Source organism: Meles meles, chromosome 8 (genome assembly GCF_922984935.1).
Source record: "Meles meles chromosome 8, mMelMel3.1 paternal haplotype, whole genome shotgun sequence".
Lineage (NCBI taxonomy): Eukaryota > Metazoa > Chordata > Mammalia > Carnivora > Mustelidae > Meles > Meles meles.
Window position 1 is genome coordinate 58,175,547 of NC_060073.1, and position 20,036 is coordinate 58,195,582.

The window sequence follows — 20,036 nt, forward strand, 5'->3', positions numbered from 1 at the left end:
TTGTCTCCAACCATCTCCCAAGGTTGCTTTCCATAAATTCCATATAATTAAAAAGCCAAGCAGGGTTTTGCAACAACAGCATTGAAAATATCTTTAAGTCCTACATATAGGGTCAACACCCCCAAACCCTATGTTGGTGGGTCTTGATCCCAAACAACACAGAAAATGGAGCACTGTTCCCCCATGCCCATACAGTCAAAAATCCACTTATAACTTTTGACACCCCCAAAACTTAACACTAATAGCCTACTGTTGACTTGACCTTAATATAAACAGTCAATTAACACCTATTTTTGTAAGTTATATGTTTTATATATGTATTCTTATAATAAAGTAAGGTAGAGAAAATAGAATGTTGTTAAGAAAATCTTAAGGAAGAGAGAACACATGTATAGTGTTGTACCATTTTTAAGTGGATCCACATAGTTCAAACTCATATTACTCAATGTCCAGCTGGATATATACAAATGATATAAGGCCAACAAAAGAAAATTTGCAGTTCCAAATACCTAAATATCTCCATATTTATTAAATAAGTTGCATAACTAATCAATAACCTTCCAAAACAATCAGGTTCTGAGGGTTTCACTGATGAATTCTATCAAACACACAAAAAAGAAATTACATCAATTCTTTAAAACCACTTCCATACTACAGAAGCTAAAAAATACTTATATTATGAAGCTGGACATACCTTAATACCAGTCATTTAAAGATGTCCAAAAAATATACATAGAGACTATAGCTAGCTATCTATCTATATATAGAGACTATGTATCAAAATTATCTCTCATGAATAATTGCAAAAATCCTCAATGAAATATTATTAAATTAAGCTAACAATTTACCAGAATAAGTAAGTATACATGGAGCAATCATGTTTATTCTTAATATACAAGATTAATGTTCAAAAATAATGTTCAATGTTCAAAAACAAACAATGTAACCTAGAACATCAGCCTAAAGAAGAAAAGTCATATTGATCATATCAATGGTTAAAAAATGTATTTTCTTAAAAAAAGTGACAACACACAAAAAATGACAACACTTTTTATAATAACACACAGCAAACAAGGATTCAAGAATAACGCCCTCAATCCATGTGGTAACACATTAGAGACTTCACTATGTTTAGATAGATGATAGATGATAGAAAGATGACAGATAAATAGATGATAGATGTTTATAGATATGTATACGTACAGAGGTTGGCATTTCCTTGCTTTTCCAGCTGAGAGGGTCTTAAATGGATCACACCCCAGTAGCAAAGTACATCTAGCACCCCAAAATTTGTTTATAATACCATTATCCAATTAAAGGTATCAATAATTTTCAGAGAAATATCACATCTAAGATTGAGGCACCTGATGTATGAGATACATCTGTAGCAACCTGGGGTCTCAGAAAGTAAGGATGTGACCCTTCCCACAACAAAAAAAGGACACACAATTATGGGGGTAATTAAAGGGACACACGAGATAACTGAAAGAACTCCCAATAGGCAAAACTGGTCAATGTGACAAAACAAAGGAGTATTGGATTATAACCTAAAGTATGAAATAAATATTTGAGTCTATCTGGGTAAAAATTGAATACATAAACAAATGGGGGAATAGATTATCTCTCATGCAAAAACAAATACCAAAGAAAGAAAAACCAAAAAACAAACCAACCAAACAATATATGAGGATGTTCCATGTCCAAGGAAGAGGAGCATAACTACTCACTGTTTAATTTGTGGCCTATATACTGTAAATTAGTTGCAAAGAGAAAACTCGGAAATGGAGGAGAAAGAGACCCCTGACATGACCTCAACAGGTGATAAGCTCAGTATCAACAGTGATAAACCATGTTGATAGTATGTACTTTTGATATATTTTGAAATAAATAGAATTTTACCTCATTGATCTTCTTCCCCAATCACATAACTCTGGTATAGTCATGGAGGAAATAATCAGACTAATTTCAATTGAGTGATATTTTATAGAAACCTGAATAATACTACTTTAACAAAAAAAAAAAATAAAGATTTATTTGAGAGAAAGGGTATGTGCCCAGGGACGGGGAGGAGAAAGGGCAGAGGGATACAATCTTCAAGCAGGTTTCCCCGCCAAGATAAGAGCACACTGTGGGGCTCAATTCCAGCACCCATGAGATCATAAACCTGAACTGGAAACAAGAGTCAGATGCTCAACCAGCTAAGCCACCCAGGTACCCCTAAAACCTGACTAGTATTTCTAAACACTGTGAAGTCATCAAAACTAAGAAAAGCCTCAGTAACTGTCACAGTCAAGAGAACCTAAGAGACCTAACTAGATAAAACTAGTCAATGTAATTTGGTATCCTGGATGGGATTCCAACTAAAGAAGAATATTAGGTACAACTAAAGGATTCTGAATAACATGAACTTTAATAAAATATGAACTTTAGTTAATATTGTTTCATTAATTATAATAAATGACCATACTAGTGAAAAGTGTTACTGATAAGGGAAATTATGTATACATTTATATGAAAGCTCTCTATACTATATTTACATTTTCTATAATCTACAGTGTTAAAACCTTTTTTAAAAAAACGTATGAAAATCAATTGGCCAGAAATTACTATAGACCTAGGAGAGAGAAACAGTATATGCTCTATGAAATATCAGCAATTTTATTATATTGTTATATTTAATATTTATACATTAATTGTAATTTTATATATTAATTATAATAATGAATATTCTAATATTACTATATTATATTAATATTTAATATATTTTTGAAATTATGATAAGAGAATTATGATAAAAGAATTAACAAAAAAGGTGAATACACTGAACAGAGAATCTAGAAACACATATATAATTGTCACATGACAGTGTTGACATTGCATACCCCAGTTTCAGCTTAGATGATCTATCCCTGAGAGTGGAGTGTTGAGGTCTCCTATTATTAACATATTATTATCAAGATGTCTCTTTATTTTGGTTAACAGTTGGCTTATGTAGTTGGCTGCTTCCATGTTGGGGGCATAGATACTTAAAATTGTTAGATCCTCCAAAATTACTTATATCTACAAAATTCAGAAGTTCTGTAAGTTTCCTCACAAGGCCCCTCCAACCAAAAACCTTAGCTTTTGAGGTAAGTTAAATTTGGGGGGCTTGAGAGGGCAAAGATTGTTAGAAAGCCCAATTTTTCAATTTAGATGCACAATTAAACCAAGAAATACTACACAGCTTTTACTCAGTAATAATGCTAATGTTCTAAAAGCCATTTATTGTACTCATGTGTTTTATTCTTTATTGGTAATAAATACAGGAAGGAAAATTATGCCACATTTATTAACTGCCCTGTAACTCCAAAAATGAATCTAGGAGACATCTCCATGGCAACTCCTATCCACAAAATAGCCTTGCCTGGGAATACTGTTAGTTAAGTGGTTTAGATTATTATCAACAAATCATAATAAATTTTTTACTATACATCAGGAAATGTTTTAAGTGTTATACAAATATTAGCTTTTTAAATCTTCACAACAATGTTTTATACTAGATATTACCCTGCTTATTATAGAGGAGGAAATGGAGACACAATTTCTTTCCCAAATTCATATGTCCATTAAGTAGGGAAGACAGGATTTAAACCCACATGTCTGTCTCATAGTTCATCCACTTAACCAATTTTCAGTATCTCACATTTATTTCCTTAGATCCCTTTATACCATAAATTAACCCCTCTCTTATTTTACTATTAATAAGAACCAGAAAGCAGAAAGGATTTGTGTTCAAAACAACTGGTCTTAGTTTTATTATATTATCTCTCCCATCGTCTTAGTTTTATTATATTATCTCTCCCATCAAAGTTCTAACAAGAACTCTACTCCATGAAATGATAGATATTAGCTGGGCTTCATTTTTTTCCTGATAGTATTTAACGTTGAATTGTGTTTAGTATGGAGTGAGAGGGAGAGGTAAGTTTTAGAGAAATTGACCTGATAACAGCAAGGTAAACAACATGGTAATGAAAAAAAGAACCAGAATGACTTGCCAATCCCATACATAAAATCATCCCGATCGTCTGTGACCTGGCCTTGTACATAGGGCCCATGAGAAGGAATCTAGAACTAGAGGGATCTTGAAGAGAAAGAATGTGAGGTAAGCCCTCCTTACAGGTATTCCTGCCTAGAGATGAGCCAATTTATCACAAGTCATCCCAAGCTTGGGAAACAGTATTCAGAATCAGGATATTTTCTTCTTTCTTTCTTTCTTTTCTTCTTTCTTCCTTTCTTCTTTCTTTCTTTCTTCCTTTCCTTCCTTCCTCTCTCTTTCCTCCTTTCTTTCTTTTTTTCACCAATGATGGTTTGCTTCATATTTGTTTAATAACATATAATGTATTCTTTGTTTCAGAGGTACAGGTCTGTAATTCAGTAATCTTATATAATACCAAGTGCTCATTACATCACATGACCTCCTTAATGTCCATCAGCCAGCTATCCCATCCCCTCACCAGCCCTCCCCTCCAGCAACTCTCAGTTTGTTTCCTATGATTAAGAGTCTCCTCAAGTTTCATCTTGTTTTATTTTTCTTCTCTTCCCTTATGATCCTCTGTTTTGTTTTTTAAATTCCACACCAGTGAGATCATATGATCTCAACCCATGGAATAGGAGAAGATATTTGCAAATATCTGACACTACAGATAAAGGGATGATATCCAAGATCTATAAAGAACTTCTCAAACACAACACCTAAGAAACAAATAATCAAGTCAAAAAAATGAGCAGAAGACATGAACAGACACTTCTGCCCATTTCTTGATTGGATTATTTGTTCCTTGGGTATTTGGTTTGATAAGTTCTTTATAGATTTTGGACACTAGCCCTTTATCTGATTATCCCATTTACAAATATTCGTCTTTCATTCTGTAGGTTGTCTTTTGATTTTGTTGACTGTTTCATTTGCTGTGGAAAAGCTTTTTATCTTAATGAAGTCCTAATAGTTCATTTTTGCCTTTATTTCTCTTGCCTTTGGAGACATGTCTAGCAAGAAGTCTGCTCCAATTTTTATTGCTTCTCTTCTCCTGCTAGGTTTAGGCTTTATTTGGTGTTCATTCTCCAGCTCTTATAGGTGTAAGGTTAGATTGTGTGTTTGAGAACTTTCTTGTTTCTTGATAAGGGCTTGTATTGCTATATACTTCTCTCTTAGGACTGCCTTTGCTTCATCCCAAAGATTCTGAACAGTTATGTTTTCATTTTCATTTGTTTCCATTAATTTTATTTAATTCTTCTTTATTTCCTGGTTGAACCATTCGTTCATTAGTAGGATGCTCCTTAGCCTCTATGTATTTGAGTTCTTACCAAATTCCCTCTTGTGACTTCCAGTTTCAAAGCACTGTGGTCTGAAAATATGCAGGGTGTGATCTCAATCTTTTGGTACCAGTTGAGACTTGATTTGTGACCCATTATGTGATCTATTCTGGAGAATGTTCCATGTGAACTGGAGAAGAATGTGTATTCAGTTGTTTTAGGGTGTAATATTCTGAATATATCTGTGAAGTCTATCTGGTCCTGTGTTTCATGCAAAGCCCTTGTTTCTTTGTTGATCTTCTGCTTAGATGATCTGTCCATTGCAGTGAGTAGGGTGTTAAATTCCCCCATTATTATTACATATTAGTATCAATATGTCTCTTAAATTTTGTTATTAATTAGCTTATACAATTGACTGGTCCCATGTTAATGGCATACATATTTACACTTTTAGAACTTCTTGTTGGATAGACACTTTAATTATGATATAGTGGTTGTCCTGCCTCATGTCTTATTACAGTTTTTGGCTTAAAATCAAATTTGTCTGATATAATAATTGCCACTCCAGCTTTCTTTTGATGGCCTTTAACATGATAAATGGCTTTCACCCCTCTCACTTTCAATCTGGAGGTGTCTTTGGATTTAAATGAGTCTCTTGCAGACAGCATATTGATGGGTCTTGCTTTTTTATTCAATCTGATACCTTGTGTCTTTTGATTGGTGCATTTATCCCACTTAATTTAGTGTCATTGTATTACCTGTAAAGTGACTATTCCTGTATATTGTCTTTGTTACTTTCTGGTCTATGTTACTTTTGGGCTCTCTCTTTGCTTAGAGGATCCCTTTTAATATGTCTTGTAGGGCTGATTTGGTGATCACAAATTCTTTTAGTTTCTATTTGTCCTGGAAATTTTTTGTTCCTCCTTCTATTTTGAAAGACACCCTAGCAGGACAGAGTATTCATGGCTGCATATTTTCCTCATTTAGCATCCTGAATAAATCATGCCAGTCCCTTCTGGCCTGCCAGGTGTCTGTGGATAGGTCTGCTGCCAATCTAGTGTTTCTACCCACAGACCTCTTGACCTAAGCTGCTTTCAGGATTTTCTGTGTGTCTTTGAGATTTGCAAGTTTCACTATTATATGTCAGGGTATTGACTTATTTTTATTGATTTTGAGGGGGGTTCTCTGTACTACCTGGACATGGATCCCTGTTTCTTTCCCCAGATTCGGGAAGTTCTCTGCTATAATTTGCTCAAGGATACTTTCTGTCCCTCTCTTTCTTTCTTCTTTTTTGGGATCCCATTATTCTAATAGTGTTTTTTCTTTATGGTATCACTTATCTCTCAAATTCTCCCCTAGTGATCCCGTAGTTGTTTATCTCTCTTTTTCTCAGCTTCTTTATTCTTCATCATTTGGTCTTCTCTATCACTAATTCTCTCTTCTTCCTCATTTATCCTAGCAGTTAGAGCCTCCATTTTTTTAATTAACATATAATGTATTATTTGCCTCAGGGATACATGTCTGTGAGTCATCAGGCTTACACATTTCACAGCATTCGCCATAGCACATACCCTCCTCAGTGTCCATAACCCAGCTACCCTATCTCTCCCTTCCCACCCCCCAGCAACCCTCAGTTTGTTTTGTGAGATTAAGAGTCTCTTATGGTTTGCCTCCCTCCTGATCCCATCCTTTTTCATTTTTCTTTCCCTACCCCTGACAATCCCCTATCCTGCCTCCCGAAGTCCTCATATTAGAGAGATCATATGATAATTGTCTTTCTCTGATTGACTTATTTCACTCAGCATAATACCCTCTAGTTCCATCCATGTCATTGCAAATGGCAAGATTTCATTTCTGTTGATGGCTGCATAGTATTCCATTGTATATATATACCACATCTTTTTTATCCATTCATCTGTTGAGGGACATCTACGTTCTTTCCATAGTTTGGCTATTGTGGACATTACTGCTATAAACATTCCAGTGCACGTTCCCCTTTGGATCACTACATTTGTATCTTTAGGGTACATACCCAGTAATGCAATTGCTGGGTCATAGGGTAGTTCTACTGTCAACTTTTTGAGGAAACTCCATGCTGTTTTCCAGAGTTAGAGCCTCCATTTTTAATTGCATCTCATGAATAGCCCTTTGGTTTCAAGTTGTTTAGATTTTAGTTCTTCTATTTCTCCAGAAAGGGATTCTTTAGTGTCTTCTATGCTTTTTCAAGCTCAGCTAATGTCTTTATAATCATTCTAAATTCTAGTTCTAACATCTTACTTATATCTGTACTTATTTGGTCCCTGGCAGTCAGTACTGCCCCTTGTTCTCTTTTTTGAGGTGAGTTTTTCCATCTTGTCATTCTTCCAGAAAGTAATAATCACTTTTCTATTTGTGGATTTGCAAGAATTCTTTTCTTAGGTCTCTGGTTGAGTTCACAGGTGTTCAGAATGTTTTGATAGCTATCTAGCTGAATTCCTGGGACGAGACAAAACTAAAGTCTCCTACCCCTCTACCATCTTGGAAAGTCTCCCTATAAATGTATCTGAAAACACTGAATTTTATACTTTATTTTTTAAATAAGATTTTATGTATTTATTTATTTATTTGAGACAGGGAGAGAAAGCACACACATGCCCATGAGTTGGGAGGAGGAGCAGAGGAAGAAATAATGTCAAGCAGACTTCTCACTGAGCCCAGAGCCCAAGGTCAGGCTCAATCTTCACAACCCTGAGACCATGATCTGAGCAGAAACCAAGAGTCAGACACCTAACTGACTGCAACACCCAGGCACCCCAAATTATATACTTTAATTGAATGAATTATATGTAGGTGAATTATATCTCAGAAAGCTGTTAACATTAAAAAAAATTACAGTACTTAGCAAACTAGTCGCCTAAAATACATATTGAAGTAAAGGGATGGAGATAGATATAACATGCCAACATTAATAAAAAAAATGCTAGAGATTCTATATTAATTTCAGAAAAGACAATCTTTAAAGTGAGAAAAGCTATCAAGGATAAAGGCCATTATATTTTGATAAAGTGATTTCCAAGAGGCATAACAAATCTTAATATCTATGCATCCAACAAAAGAGAATCAAAATACCTGAGGTAAAAACTGATAGAATGACTAAGAGAAATAGAAAAATCCATTCATATTTGGAAACTCTAAAAGCTCTCTTTCAGTAAATAACAGATCAAAAGCCATCTTAAAATCTATTCTTCAGAAATTGAGGAACTTCCCAAAGTATAATGAACAACTTCCTTAGAATGTTGACTTCATGACTCAGTTTCACAAACATTTACTGCTAATTATTAAAAGAAAAATCATAATTCTGGTAAGAAGGACCTAACTTAGGTTTAGTGACCATATTCCCTAGTTTTCAACATAAAGACAAAACAAAACCATGTCTTTATTCTCTATACTGAAAATACAGATTTTACTGCTTTTGAGGTTTTTATCTACCACCTTGAAATTAAAATATTATTAGCAAAATTTAATTTAAAATTCAACATTAATATGAAATACTCTCATAAATATAAAGGAGAGGGGGAAGAAATACATCTTTTAGTTTCTCTCTCACTTAAACTTTCTGTTGCTTGAATTTCCGGAGGATTCTATCACGAATCTGCTTGGTCTTGACACTGTAGACAATGGGGTTCATTAGGGGTGGGACCAGCAAGTAGACATTGGCCATGAGCACATGGACAATTGGGGAAGCATTCTGCCCATAGCGACGGATCATAGAGAGCCCAATCATTGGTATATAGAAAGTGAGCACAGCACAGATGTGGGAGATGCAGGTGTTGAGGGCTTTCACCCTCTCTGTCTTGGAGGCTATACTCAATACTGTGCCAAGGATGAGGATATAGGAGAGGAGAAGAAGCACTGAATCAAGTCCCATGGAGCAAATGACCACCATGAGGCCATAGATGCTGCTCACTCGACGGCTGGATACAGTTGTCTTTATGAGGTCTTGGTGTAGGCAGAATGGGTAGGAGAGAATATTGACAGGATGATATTGAAGCCTCTTTAGGAGGAAGGAAGCTGGAAAGACCAGAGCCAAGGCCCTTCCAGCAATTGTCAACCCAATTCCAATGATTACACCATTGGTTAGAAGGGCCACATAGCGCAGGGGCTCTCGGATTGCTACCAAGCGGTCAAAGGCCATGGCCAACAACACAGCTGACTCAATAATTGAGAAAACATGAATGAAGTACATCTGGACCAGGCAAGCATTAAAGGAGATCTCCCGGGCATGGAACCAGAAGATGCTGAACATCGTAGGCAAGGTAGTAGTGGATAGGCCCAGGTCAGTAAGTGCCAGCATTGACAGAAAGTAGTACATTGGTTGGTGGAGGGAAGGCTCAGTTATGATGATAAACAGAATGATAATGTTTCCTGAAATCGAGGTGGCATAAACCAAAAATATGGGGATGGAAATCAAGCTATATCTGCTTTCAAGGCCTGAGAAGCCTGTCAGGAGGAAGTGAGGATACAAGGCAGAGCTGTTGAAGACAGACATTGTGGTGATGGAGGCGCCCTCAGTCTAAGTGGGAAGATGAGAACCTGCAACAATCCATGTACAGTCAGTATTGCAAGAAGAACCAATGCTCTGATGCATGCTGCTCTGTATAGTCTTTCTAGTCATTCCTTTGTTCATTATATACAATTACCACCCACATTTATTATCTTCTCAATTAATCTATTTCATCACTGTACATTTATTGAGAATATATTTTATAAAAGGAAAACTGGTAGTACTAAAATGTAGAGAAATATATAAAAACAGAATTCAAATACTTAAAGCCTAGTAAATGGAGAAATCTAAAATTAACATAGTAGTTTAATACAAGCCCCTATAAAACACAGAAAGAGGAAGTTAACCTGACCCAGAGATGTCAGGGAAGATTTACTGAAGGAAAATTTACTTATTTATGACCTGATTCAAGACCTGAACCCAGTCTTGAATTAGGTCTTCAATGACAAGTATGAGATAGAGGGAAAAAAAGGCTGTGTTGGCTATTCTGTGCTGATTGAAAACCAGGTAAATGCAGAAAGATGTTAGCATTATACATGTAAATGAATGCAACTGAGCAAAACAGTAGGATAGGGTGATTTTCAGATGGTTATCAGAGTGAAGATTGAATAGAAATGGACCAGAATTTTGAAGAACTTGTGTATTAATATAAAGAGCTTGGACTTAATCTTAGAAGACACAATATAGTCATTTTAATAAAAAGTAAACAGTATGACCAGATTTATATTATATTGCCATCAAACTAGAATCATTGGTAAGAATAGACTAAAGGTTGGCAATAGAAGGCAGGGAAATGCTTCAGAAAGTTATCATAGTAATATTTAAAAGTGGAAGAAAGTAAAATGTGGGATAATAAAGGATAAATAGATATAAATGTTGTATAGGGAGAAAAGATACTGGTTGATGATCATATGGCAGGAATGTGAAAAAGAAAAAAAACCAAGGCAATTTCAGTTATTTGGTAGACTATGGTGTCATCTATTGAAACAAACGAGCAAAAATTCAAGAGGACCTCATGAAGAACTTGTGAAACTAGCAGATAAGATTAATTTAGTTTTATTAGGATAAATTTGAGGCATGCATGTCACGGGAGCAATGGTATATTGGGTTCCATAGGGAGTTGTCAAAAGGGAAATTACTCCTACTCAAGGAAATTTGGAATGATGACTAATAGGGTAAGGATACACAGAAATGCCTTCTCAAAAAAACAAAAACAACAATAACAAAAAGAACACCTGACATTTTATAAGACGAGTCTAAGAGTTTTAGTGCTCAGGGCTCAGGTCCCAATAGATGGAATGCACTGTTGGGAACATAAGAGGCAGAACTGACCAGGGACTGGGGAAGACGAGGCATTATAGAAAGAACCCTAAAGATGAACTACTTAGACATTATGGCCACCCAATTCCTGTTACTTTGGGCACTAAACATAAATTCTTTTACTACTTAGCATATTTGATGTCACAGTTTCTCCAAAATTCATGTGACCCCCAATGTATCTTGCTCCACCAATACAATTACATTCCATAGTTTTCTCTGACAGACATAATAAAAATAAGTAATTCCCTCACCCCTTACAATGACCGCAGGAGATTTTCCACTTTGATACCATCTTCCTTGCATTTTTGGAGATAACAATGAAGAGAACTGCTTTACATATCCTCATCCTGTGATGTATACACTACAATATTCATAACATATTGGGCAATACTGGTCTTTATATACTTCTCTAATTATCCTAGCTTTTTATAGTCACAAACTTCTGGTCTGCTTCAACATCACTTGAACAATAACCGTCATCGTGTTGACACTTGAGCACACTTATTTTCTTCTTCCTTGACACCCTGCCTCAAATCTTTCAAAATCTTGAGACTTCATCCTGGCCAAGTATGCCAAGTCTTCCCTCTGAGATCACTTTCTCCTACTACTTCATATTAAAGACTCCTCTGACTTAGGATATTCATAATCCATCTTCCAAAAATGGGTCTATTGGATGTAAACACAGCACCCTGCTCTCAGTGGTTACTCTTCTAGAGTCAGAGGAAGTCTAATGACAACTGTCATTCATTATCTCTATCACTTTGGGCAGATTGCTAAACTTCTTTGAGCATAAAATCTGGGAACCATATTACCTTACTTAAGAGATTATGTAAGAAAATGTAGCTAAAGTTCTTGGCACAGAGTCTGAGACCTTTGGGCTTAAGTGAAGCAAAATGTTAATGGAGATACAAAAGTACCCACAATCTTAAGTGTACCAATTTTAAGTGTAACAGGAATCCAAAGGCAAGTGTGACCTGGAGTATCCAAGTTATCACTTATAAAGATATTACACTTCAGGGCTTCTCTTGAGAGTTATTTTGCCAAATTTCTTTTTTGGCTCGAAATACTGCCAAGTGTGTATGATACATGGGAGAATGAGATAGAGGAGGTACTCAAATCACCATGAACATTATCGTCATCATTTTTAATGGTATAATTTTTAGTTAATATCAGATACCAATGTTTCAAAGAACAGAGATTTCAGTACGTTGATTCCTATCATGTGTACTGCCTATATATGGAGATGAGTTTACAATGGTATCCCATCCTAGGGCTCTTTTGATCAGCCTTTGAAGATGATACTCTGGCTCACTTTGGGGGAAATGACACTCTATACCTCTGACTTATCCTAAAGCTGTGAATTTGCATAAGCAATGACCACTCTTACCTCTTGACTTACCCTTCTACTTCTTGGATTCTTCAAATATATTAAGTACTTATAATTTCTTGCCCATTTTGCTCACTTTTGAATCCTTCCTTTAGGCATACCTGAGTCCTCAAGTGTGGACAGCTATCCACCCTGCTACAGATTTGCTGGGCTCCATTCTGCCAGGCCAAGGGAATTGTTGCAGGTAGAGAAAGCCACTGAATATGGACATAAAAGAAGACTAAAAAGCACAATGGCAGGTAGCTCTCTAAGGAAGAAGTATAGATGTCCTGAATGAGGCATCCGTTTCTCCTTCAGCAACTCCAGAGCCAAGGTAACATGTTTGCTTTCAGCATCTCTGACTCTATCCAACTAGGTGCTTTAGTCATACTACACGTCTTGGCTTTAACTACTTTAAACTAAATTGCCCCTCCTGACTAGTTATCCCCTCAGGAACATTCTTTTTTTTCTTAATGTAAACTTCAGAGAGGAGAAATGCCACTAGAGATTTTACTCCTGCTCAAAGAAAGGAGATGATTAAGTCAAATTCCCGAACTGGGAATCCAGATTTGGCAGCAACTGAGCAGTATCCTTGGGATCATCCGATGGAGTAAAATAGTGAATTTAGTGAGAATAGTGTACTAGAAAAAGTCTGTGCTCGGAATAAAAGACAAAGACAGCAGTTATTTTCTAGCAGTTGAATGTTGGGGAAATTACAGTAGTTCCTCCTTACTTGTGGTTTCACTTTATGTGGTTTCAGTTACCCAAGATCAATTGTGGTCTGGAAGCAGATGATCCTCCTTCTGAAGTATCATCAGAAGGTCAGTTGTGGCACAGGCTTCAGTGCACTAGAAATATAAATCATAGCTTCTTTCCTCATTGCACTTTATTTGGTGCCTTGATCAAGCCTTCACTGAAATAACCTTTTTCTAATGTCTAAAGTGTGGCACCAAAAGAAAAAAAAAAAAGATGAAAATGAAAACACAAATAGAGCAAAGAATAATTAACATGTGAGACATTCAAAGGCTCTAAAGATACATGAAAGAAGAGAATAACACAGAACTAATATCTGAGGGACAATGGCCCAGAAATTTCCATCTGAAATTAGTGTTCTGCAGATTATCAGGAATTTATATCTTTCCTGAAAACTTATTTGAAAGTTTTATAGAGAGAAAATCCCAGGCCCAGATAACAATTTTTTAAAAGATTTTATTTATTTATTTGACAGACAGAGATCACAAGTAGGCAGAGAGGCAGGCAGAGAGAGAGGGGGAAGCAGGCTCCCTGCTGAACAAAGAGCCTGATGTGGGGCTTGATCCCAGGACCCCGAGATCATGACCTGAGCTGAAGGCAGAGGTTTAACCCACTGAGCCACCCAGGTGCCCACCAGATAGCATTTTTAATGAATAACTTAAAACATAGAAAGAAGAAGAAGAATAGAAACCCTACATATATATTTCTAGAGAATATAAAAAGAGGGATCACTTCTTCATGATTTTTATGAGGCAAGTATAACTGTATGCCATTACCAGAAAATGACATCACAGAAAACAAATATCAAAGAGCAAAATACTCTGTAAAATTGATTATGAAATTCAAGACCAAATATTAACAACTGTAATCCACTGACTGCATGCCCATGCACACACACACACACACACACACACACACACACTATGATACTGTTGGATTTTTATGATAATACATAATCAGTTTTAAATTTAGTCAAATATTTTTCTTCATCAGTCTGGAGTAACAAATGATTTTCTCCTTTTTGTTTATTTAAGTCAAGCATCAAAGTTGTTTTACATGCAAAAATCACACAGTGTGATTAACTATATGTAATATAGAGAATAGGGCATATATAGAAAATATGGTGAGTATAGTATATATAAAATATAGTGAATAAAAGGGATAAATCACTTGGTAATGTAGATTGATGAAGAAAAAATATTTGACTAATACTAATAATCTTTATTAAAACATATTAAACTAAAAAAAGAACTTTCTTGATCTGATTTTAAAAACAAAAATAAACTTGATATCCAGTTTCTTCTGGTTCCTCATGTCCTAACAATGAGGAAAAACTGAACAGACTGAAAATCAACCATCTCTTCTTGGATCCATGAGAGAAAGGGCAAAACAGCCCCACCAAGAATGGAGAGTCAGGGAATATAGGGAGTCACAGCTTACAGAGAAGAGGCTCATAAGAAAGATGGCTTCAAGAGACACCATTAGTGTAGGAAAATCTGAACCAAATTAACAGGTTACTGGAACCTCAGTGTGGACAAGTCTGACAGTTAAAATCCGCAGGGGTACCCAACAATGGCAGAGGGTGAAAAGTAAAATATTGTTATATTTGCCTCCAGAAAAGCTGGAGAAAAATTTTCTCATGCTCCAAGCACTGAGAAGGGGAAAGGAACCATTTTTTAAATATGCCATGGCTCTCTGTTTGTTTTCACAAGGCCTTAGGAGAAATTAGTTAATCAGGGCCTAACCTGCTAGAGTATTAGCATCTAACTGACCTTAGGAAAGCAAAATACCCAACTCTAGCCCTCTCTAGCTTGTCCATGTGGGAGATGGTAATACCCAACCCCAGTCCATGCTAGCTATCCTATTTCATCTAAGGGGGGAGAATTAAAACAAAACAAAATAAGACAAACTGAGAAACATCTGTGAAGTTCAAATTTCAGGGGTATAGATAGGCTCACTGAAAGGCTGAAACTTAATCATAAGACTATAGGATGCTTCTGCGCACCCCTACATATCTTCCTGTATATTAATAAAATCCTATTTAAAGTAGTTCTTTTTACTTGGTACATCATTTCCAGTTAATGGGGGATGGGGGAAGGAGCTTCCTAAAAGGCTGAAAATATAAATTTTTTTTAAAGATTGTATTTATTTATTTGTCAGAGAAAAGGAGAGAGAGAGCACATAAGCAGGCAGAGAGGCAGAGAGAGAAGCTCCCCCCTGAGCAAGGAGCCCAATGTGGGACTCAATCCCAGGACCCTGGAATCATAACCTGAGCTGAAGGCAGCAGCTTAGCCCACTGAGCCACCCAAGCATCCCAAGGCTGAAAATATAATTTGAAGAAACAGAGCAAGCATCAGAACTAAGTATGACAAGGATAGTGGGATTATCAGACCAGGAATTTAAAAACCTTATGATTGATTAACATGCTAACAACTCTAATGGATAAGGTAGAAAGCATGCAAGAACAGATGAAATTTCCTTTCTCAACCTAGCCAAATGAGAGCTTCCACAACCCTTTTCTCTCTATACTTACACACAATTCTTAGGAGTAGAGGAATAAGAATTATGTACCTCCTCCCAGGCTCATACACTGAATTTGGCCTTTTCTTAAGGCTTAGAATAAAAAATCATGGCTATCTGCTCTTACTTTGTTCCATCTTCCTGCATAAGGATGTCTCTGAGAATTAAATTTCATCTTTCATCTTTATCACAGTTTTTCTGGGAATCTCTCATCCCAGGGTTTCTAAGAAAGCAAACTTTGAGATAAAATTTAGCCTTCAGTATGTTTCAGATAGAGAATCCTTGGGATAAACACCCTAAGATGAAGAGGGATAGAAGTAGGATTGTCAGAAGGAGAAATTGAGCTATGAGTCATATCTGATGCTATCTATGGTCCATACCAAAGAAAGTTCTAGGGGTAATATTGTCCAAGTGAATTGTTTTGCATTGGGCCAAAAAAGTCAGGGCTTTATATCTTATATCTCAGTGGTTGGATAGGTCTTGACCTTGGGCGGGGCTTATGTCTGCAACTGAGGAAATTCTTGAAGTCGCTGTAAGTCAAAGGCTCTTTACTGACAGCCCTTCCAGCAGCTGAGGCTACAAATTCTTTATTGAAGTAGGATCTGGGCAGGGGCATGTTCATGGCCATTACAACTCATTTCAGAGTCATTTCTTTTCTTAGGTAAAGTGAGATAGTTCGGGAAAGTCTCAAGTTTCTCCTGGAGATGGGGGTATATTACTAACATATGCTCTTTCTACAGTCTTTCTTTTTATTCATGCTACCTCCCCTTCCTGGAATACCTTGCCCGGCAGAGTGCTGGTAAATGCTTAACAACCAACTCTCTTGGAAAATGTATAAAAGCTTTGGTATATAGAGTTTAACTATTTCTGTTGTGTATTATATAATGTATACATGATGTATTTCCATCATGACCAGTTTCAAACTACCAGTGTTTTATAGAACATGGATTTGGAACAAGATATTGCACAACCGGCTTTCATAAGCCAAAGAAGCTAGCTTCAGCACACCACTTTCTTTCACACTTTGTCTAGATGGCAAGAATGAATTTGACCCAGTAGACACAGCCAAAGTGTCAATTGCTTCAATCTCAATCTTTAATAACAATATTGTACTATTTATTTATTTCAGTGATAGCATCTGTTAACTTTAATAATCCATTTATAAATGTGTCTCCGCTATTAAACATTAATTCTTTAACATTAAGACCATGCATTCTATATTTTATATATCCACAGTATTGCAAGCAGTGAGTGCCGCAAAAGGTATTTCATTTTTCTCAGTATGTTTTACTTGGATGAACAAATAGGCAATATCATTTACACTTATGAGTACATGTGATGGTTGGGGGAGGCCAGCCCCAGAGTGATGTGTTAGTGTAGCAGTCATGATAAAATATAAATAAAATATCACTAATGAAAGCATATGTGTAAAGCATATTAGTGAAAAAGAGAAGTCACAGGTTATTGACAATAAAGAAACTGAGAAAGACAATAATACTAAAGATCTACATAGAAATGTAGAACAAGAGGAGAACATTTTTATTAAAAGATAATGAGGGCTATTCTGCACAACTCCCAACATACTCACTGAGGAAGACATAAAATTCTGTGCTGTTGAACAAGGAATCTACACATTTGCCTGGAGGTTTAGACTGTCAGGCTTTCTGGAGCAACTCCCATGTGTCTTCCTCAGTATTTGCTGATAAACTGAAGAAGATGATAGACCTGCAGCGGCCAGGGGAGAAAAGACGCATCACTGTGTGATGATGAGGTGAAAACTTTGTTTATAGCCAACAGCCACAGTAGCAGTTCAAAGTCTTATCAAAAAACTCAATTTCCAAACTTGCCCCAAGAAGTCAAAAATCTTTTCATTAAAAAATATGACATTTTGGCATGAGAGACACAATATGGGCAAATGAGAGAGATTTATTTCTGGATCATAAACATGAGAAATTATATAAACAGTTGTATTTTATGAAGAAAATCTTGCTATTATTGTCATTCATAGTAATAATTTAATGATATCAATAAATTTGTAGTTTTCAAAAGTAATTTTTTTATACACATTGTCCCTTGTAAGTCTCAATTATTTGGGGCATAGAAAAGAACATACTTAGCACAATTTGGTTATAAAAAATCTGAATCTCATATAAGTGTTGATGATTAACTGAAATCACATATCAAGGGAGTGAAAGAATTATATATTTAACCAGATGACCAAGACCCAAGTATTTTACTTCTCATCTACTCAGACAGCTGCCCCAAGATTTTTCAGTGGGAAATCTTGAGGATAGAGGTTATTTAAAACCTCCTCCCTCGACCAAACTTGCGAAGAATTCTTAGACGAATCTGCTTTGTCCTGACACTGTAGACAATAGGGTTAAGTACTGGGGGGAAAAGCAGGTAAATATCGGCCATGATAAGGTGAACTATGGAAGACAGATGTTTCCCAAAGCGATGGACCATTGACACCCCAATAACTGGCACAAAGAAAATGAGCACCACGCAGATATGGGACACACATGTGTTGAGTGCCTTAAGCCGCTCTTCATGAGATGCGATGCCCAGCACAGCATTCAGAATCAGAACATAAGAAAGAAGTATGAAGACTGAATCCATGCCCAGTGTGGTGATAACTACACATAGTCCATAGACACTGCTGATTCTGGCATCTGAACAGGATAATTTCAGAACGTCTTGGTGCAAACAAAAGGCATGTGAAAGGACATTGACATGGCAGTAGTGATAACGTCTCAGGAGCAAAGGTGTAGGAAGTACAACTCCCATGCTTCTTAGCAAGCAGGCCAAACCAATCTTGCCTATTGCACTGTTGTTAAGGATTGTGGTGTAGTGCAGTGGACGACAGATAGCAACAAAACGATCGAAGGCCATGGCCAATAGCACCGAGGACTCCAGGAATGTGAATGTGTGGATGAAGAAGAGCTGAGCATAGCAAACACTTGCCTGGATCTCCCGAGCATCCAGCCATAACACAGCAAACATGGTGGGAAGCGTGGACATGGACATACCTAGGTCAGTCAGTGCCAAGAGGGAAAGGAAGTAATACATGGGTTGGTGGAGTGAGGACTCTATCCAAATGACAGAGAGGATGGTGACATTACCAATAAATGCTACCAAGTACACAAAACAGAATGGGATTGATAACCAAGAATGGACATACTCCAATCCAGGAAATCCCCTGAGAATAAATATGGGCTCCATAGTGTTATTGTTACTCCAGATCACCATGGTGACCTTTGGCAAACAGTGAAGAATGTTTTCCTTTTTTCCCCTCAAAATTATCCCTTGTGAACATGAGCAGTGCAATCAGGATACAGTGTATCTTTCCTCTAACCTCACAGAGATGGGAAGGATATACTTCTTATAGTTCTTACATGAGAATCAGTCCCCAGTAGAGCACCAAATTCCAGAGCAAAAGGTGTGTACCACACAATCTGGTCATCTCTGACAAGAAAGCTGATGAATTTGCACTGAGGACACTAAAAATTAAAGCAGTAAAAGAGTAGATAAAGAAATTTTTATCAAACATTATAAAAATAAAACTAGAGAAAAGTCGGAGTAAATGTCTATGAATTTGCATTGTTTCCTGTCAGTGATGTTCTTGAGTTCATCTTTTGTTGCTTCTATGCAGTCTCTTAATTCATAACAACTGGACTGTTCCCAAGGAGTAAACATAATTTCCTTTCATATTTAGTTTTATTTAATACTTTATAATATTTTAAAGATTGAGAACATTTAATATTTTAATAATAAAAAATAAATGCCACATTATATAAAATGGAGACATGAAAAAGAATAAAGTCCATAATCCTAGCACATTTGTATATTTTTTGCTGTTTAATAAAGCAATTCTTCCTTCATCTAAACTCCTCACAGTAGCAGGAAAAGTATTTATTATGATCAATATATCATAAGATCACAGTGTAACTATTAAAACTCTTCCTATATCCCTTCTCACAAAATAAAATTAAAACAATATATTTAAATTAGACATCTGTTAGTAATAGTGGATAATATCTGCTTCATTTCTATTGATCTTTTCTTGCATTTTTCTCTCAAAATGATGCTTATAATCATATTTTTAAAAATGTTCAACTTAAATATTAAATGTTTTTCCAATTTTACCACCCAGTTCATGTACCTCCATGAAACCAGAGCAATCCCAGAGATGTCACCTTTAGCATCCACCATCAATACCTGTTAGAAACAATCAATTTTTTTTTT

The 20,036-nt window shown here is 36.1% G+C and overlaps 2 protein-coding genes across 2 annotated transcripts; both read right to left on the reverse strand.

Moving 5' to 3' along the window:
• Nucleotides 1-8,875: 8,875 nt before the first annotated feature.
• Nucleotides 8,876-9,820, reverse strand: LOC123949709 (olfactory receptor 51G2-like). The gene has a single exon (XM_046017290.1). The coding sequence runs from the start codon at nucleotides 9,815-9,817 to the stop codon at nucleotides 8,876-8,878; it is 942 nt and encodes a 313-aa protein (XP_045873246.1). The 5' UTR covers nucleotides 9,818-9,820.
• An 8,272-nt stretch (nucleotides 9,821-18,092) lies between these two features.
• LOC123949378 (olfactory receptor 51L1) lies at nucleotides 18,093-19,049 on the reverse strand. Its single transcript, XM_046016795.1, has one exon. The coding sequence runs from the start codon at nucleotides 19,038-19,040 to the stop codon at nucleotides 18,093-18,095; it is 948 nt and encodes a 315-aa protein (XP_045872751.1). The 5' UTR covers nucleotides 19,041-19,049.
• Nucleotides 19,050-20,036: the final 987 nt, after the last annotated feature.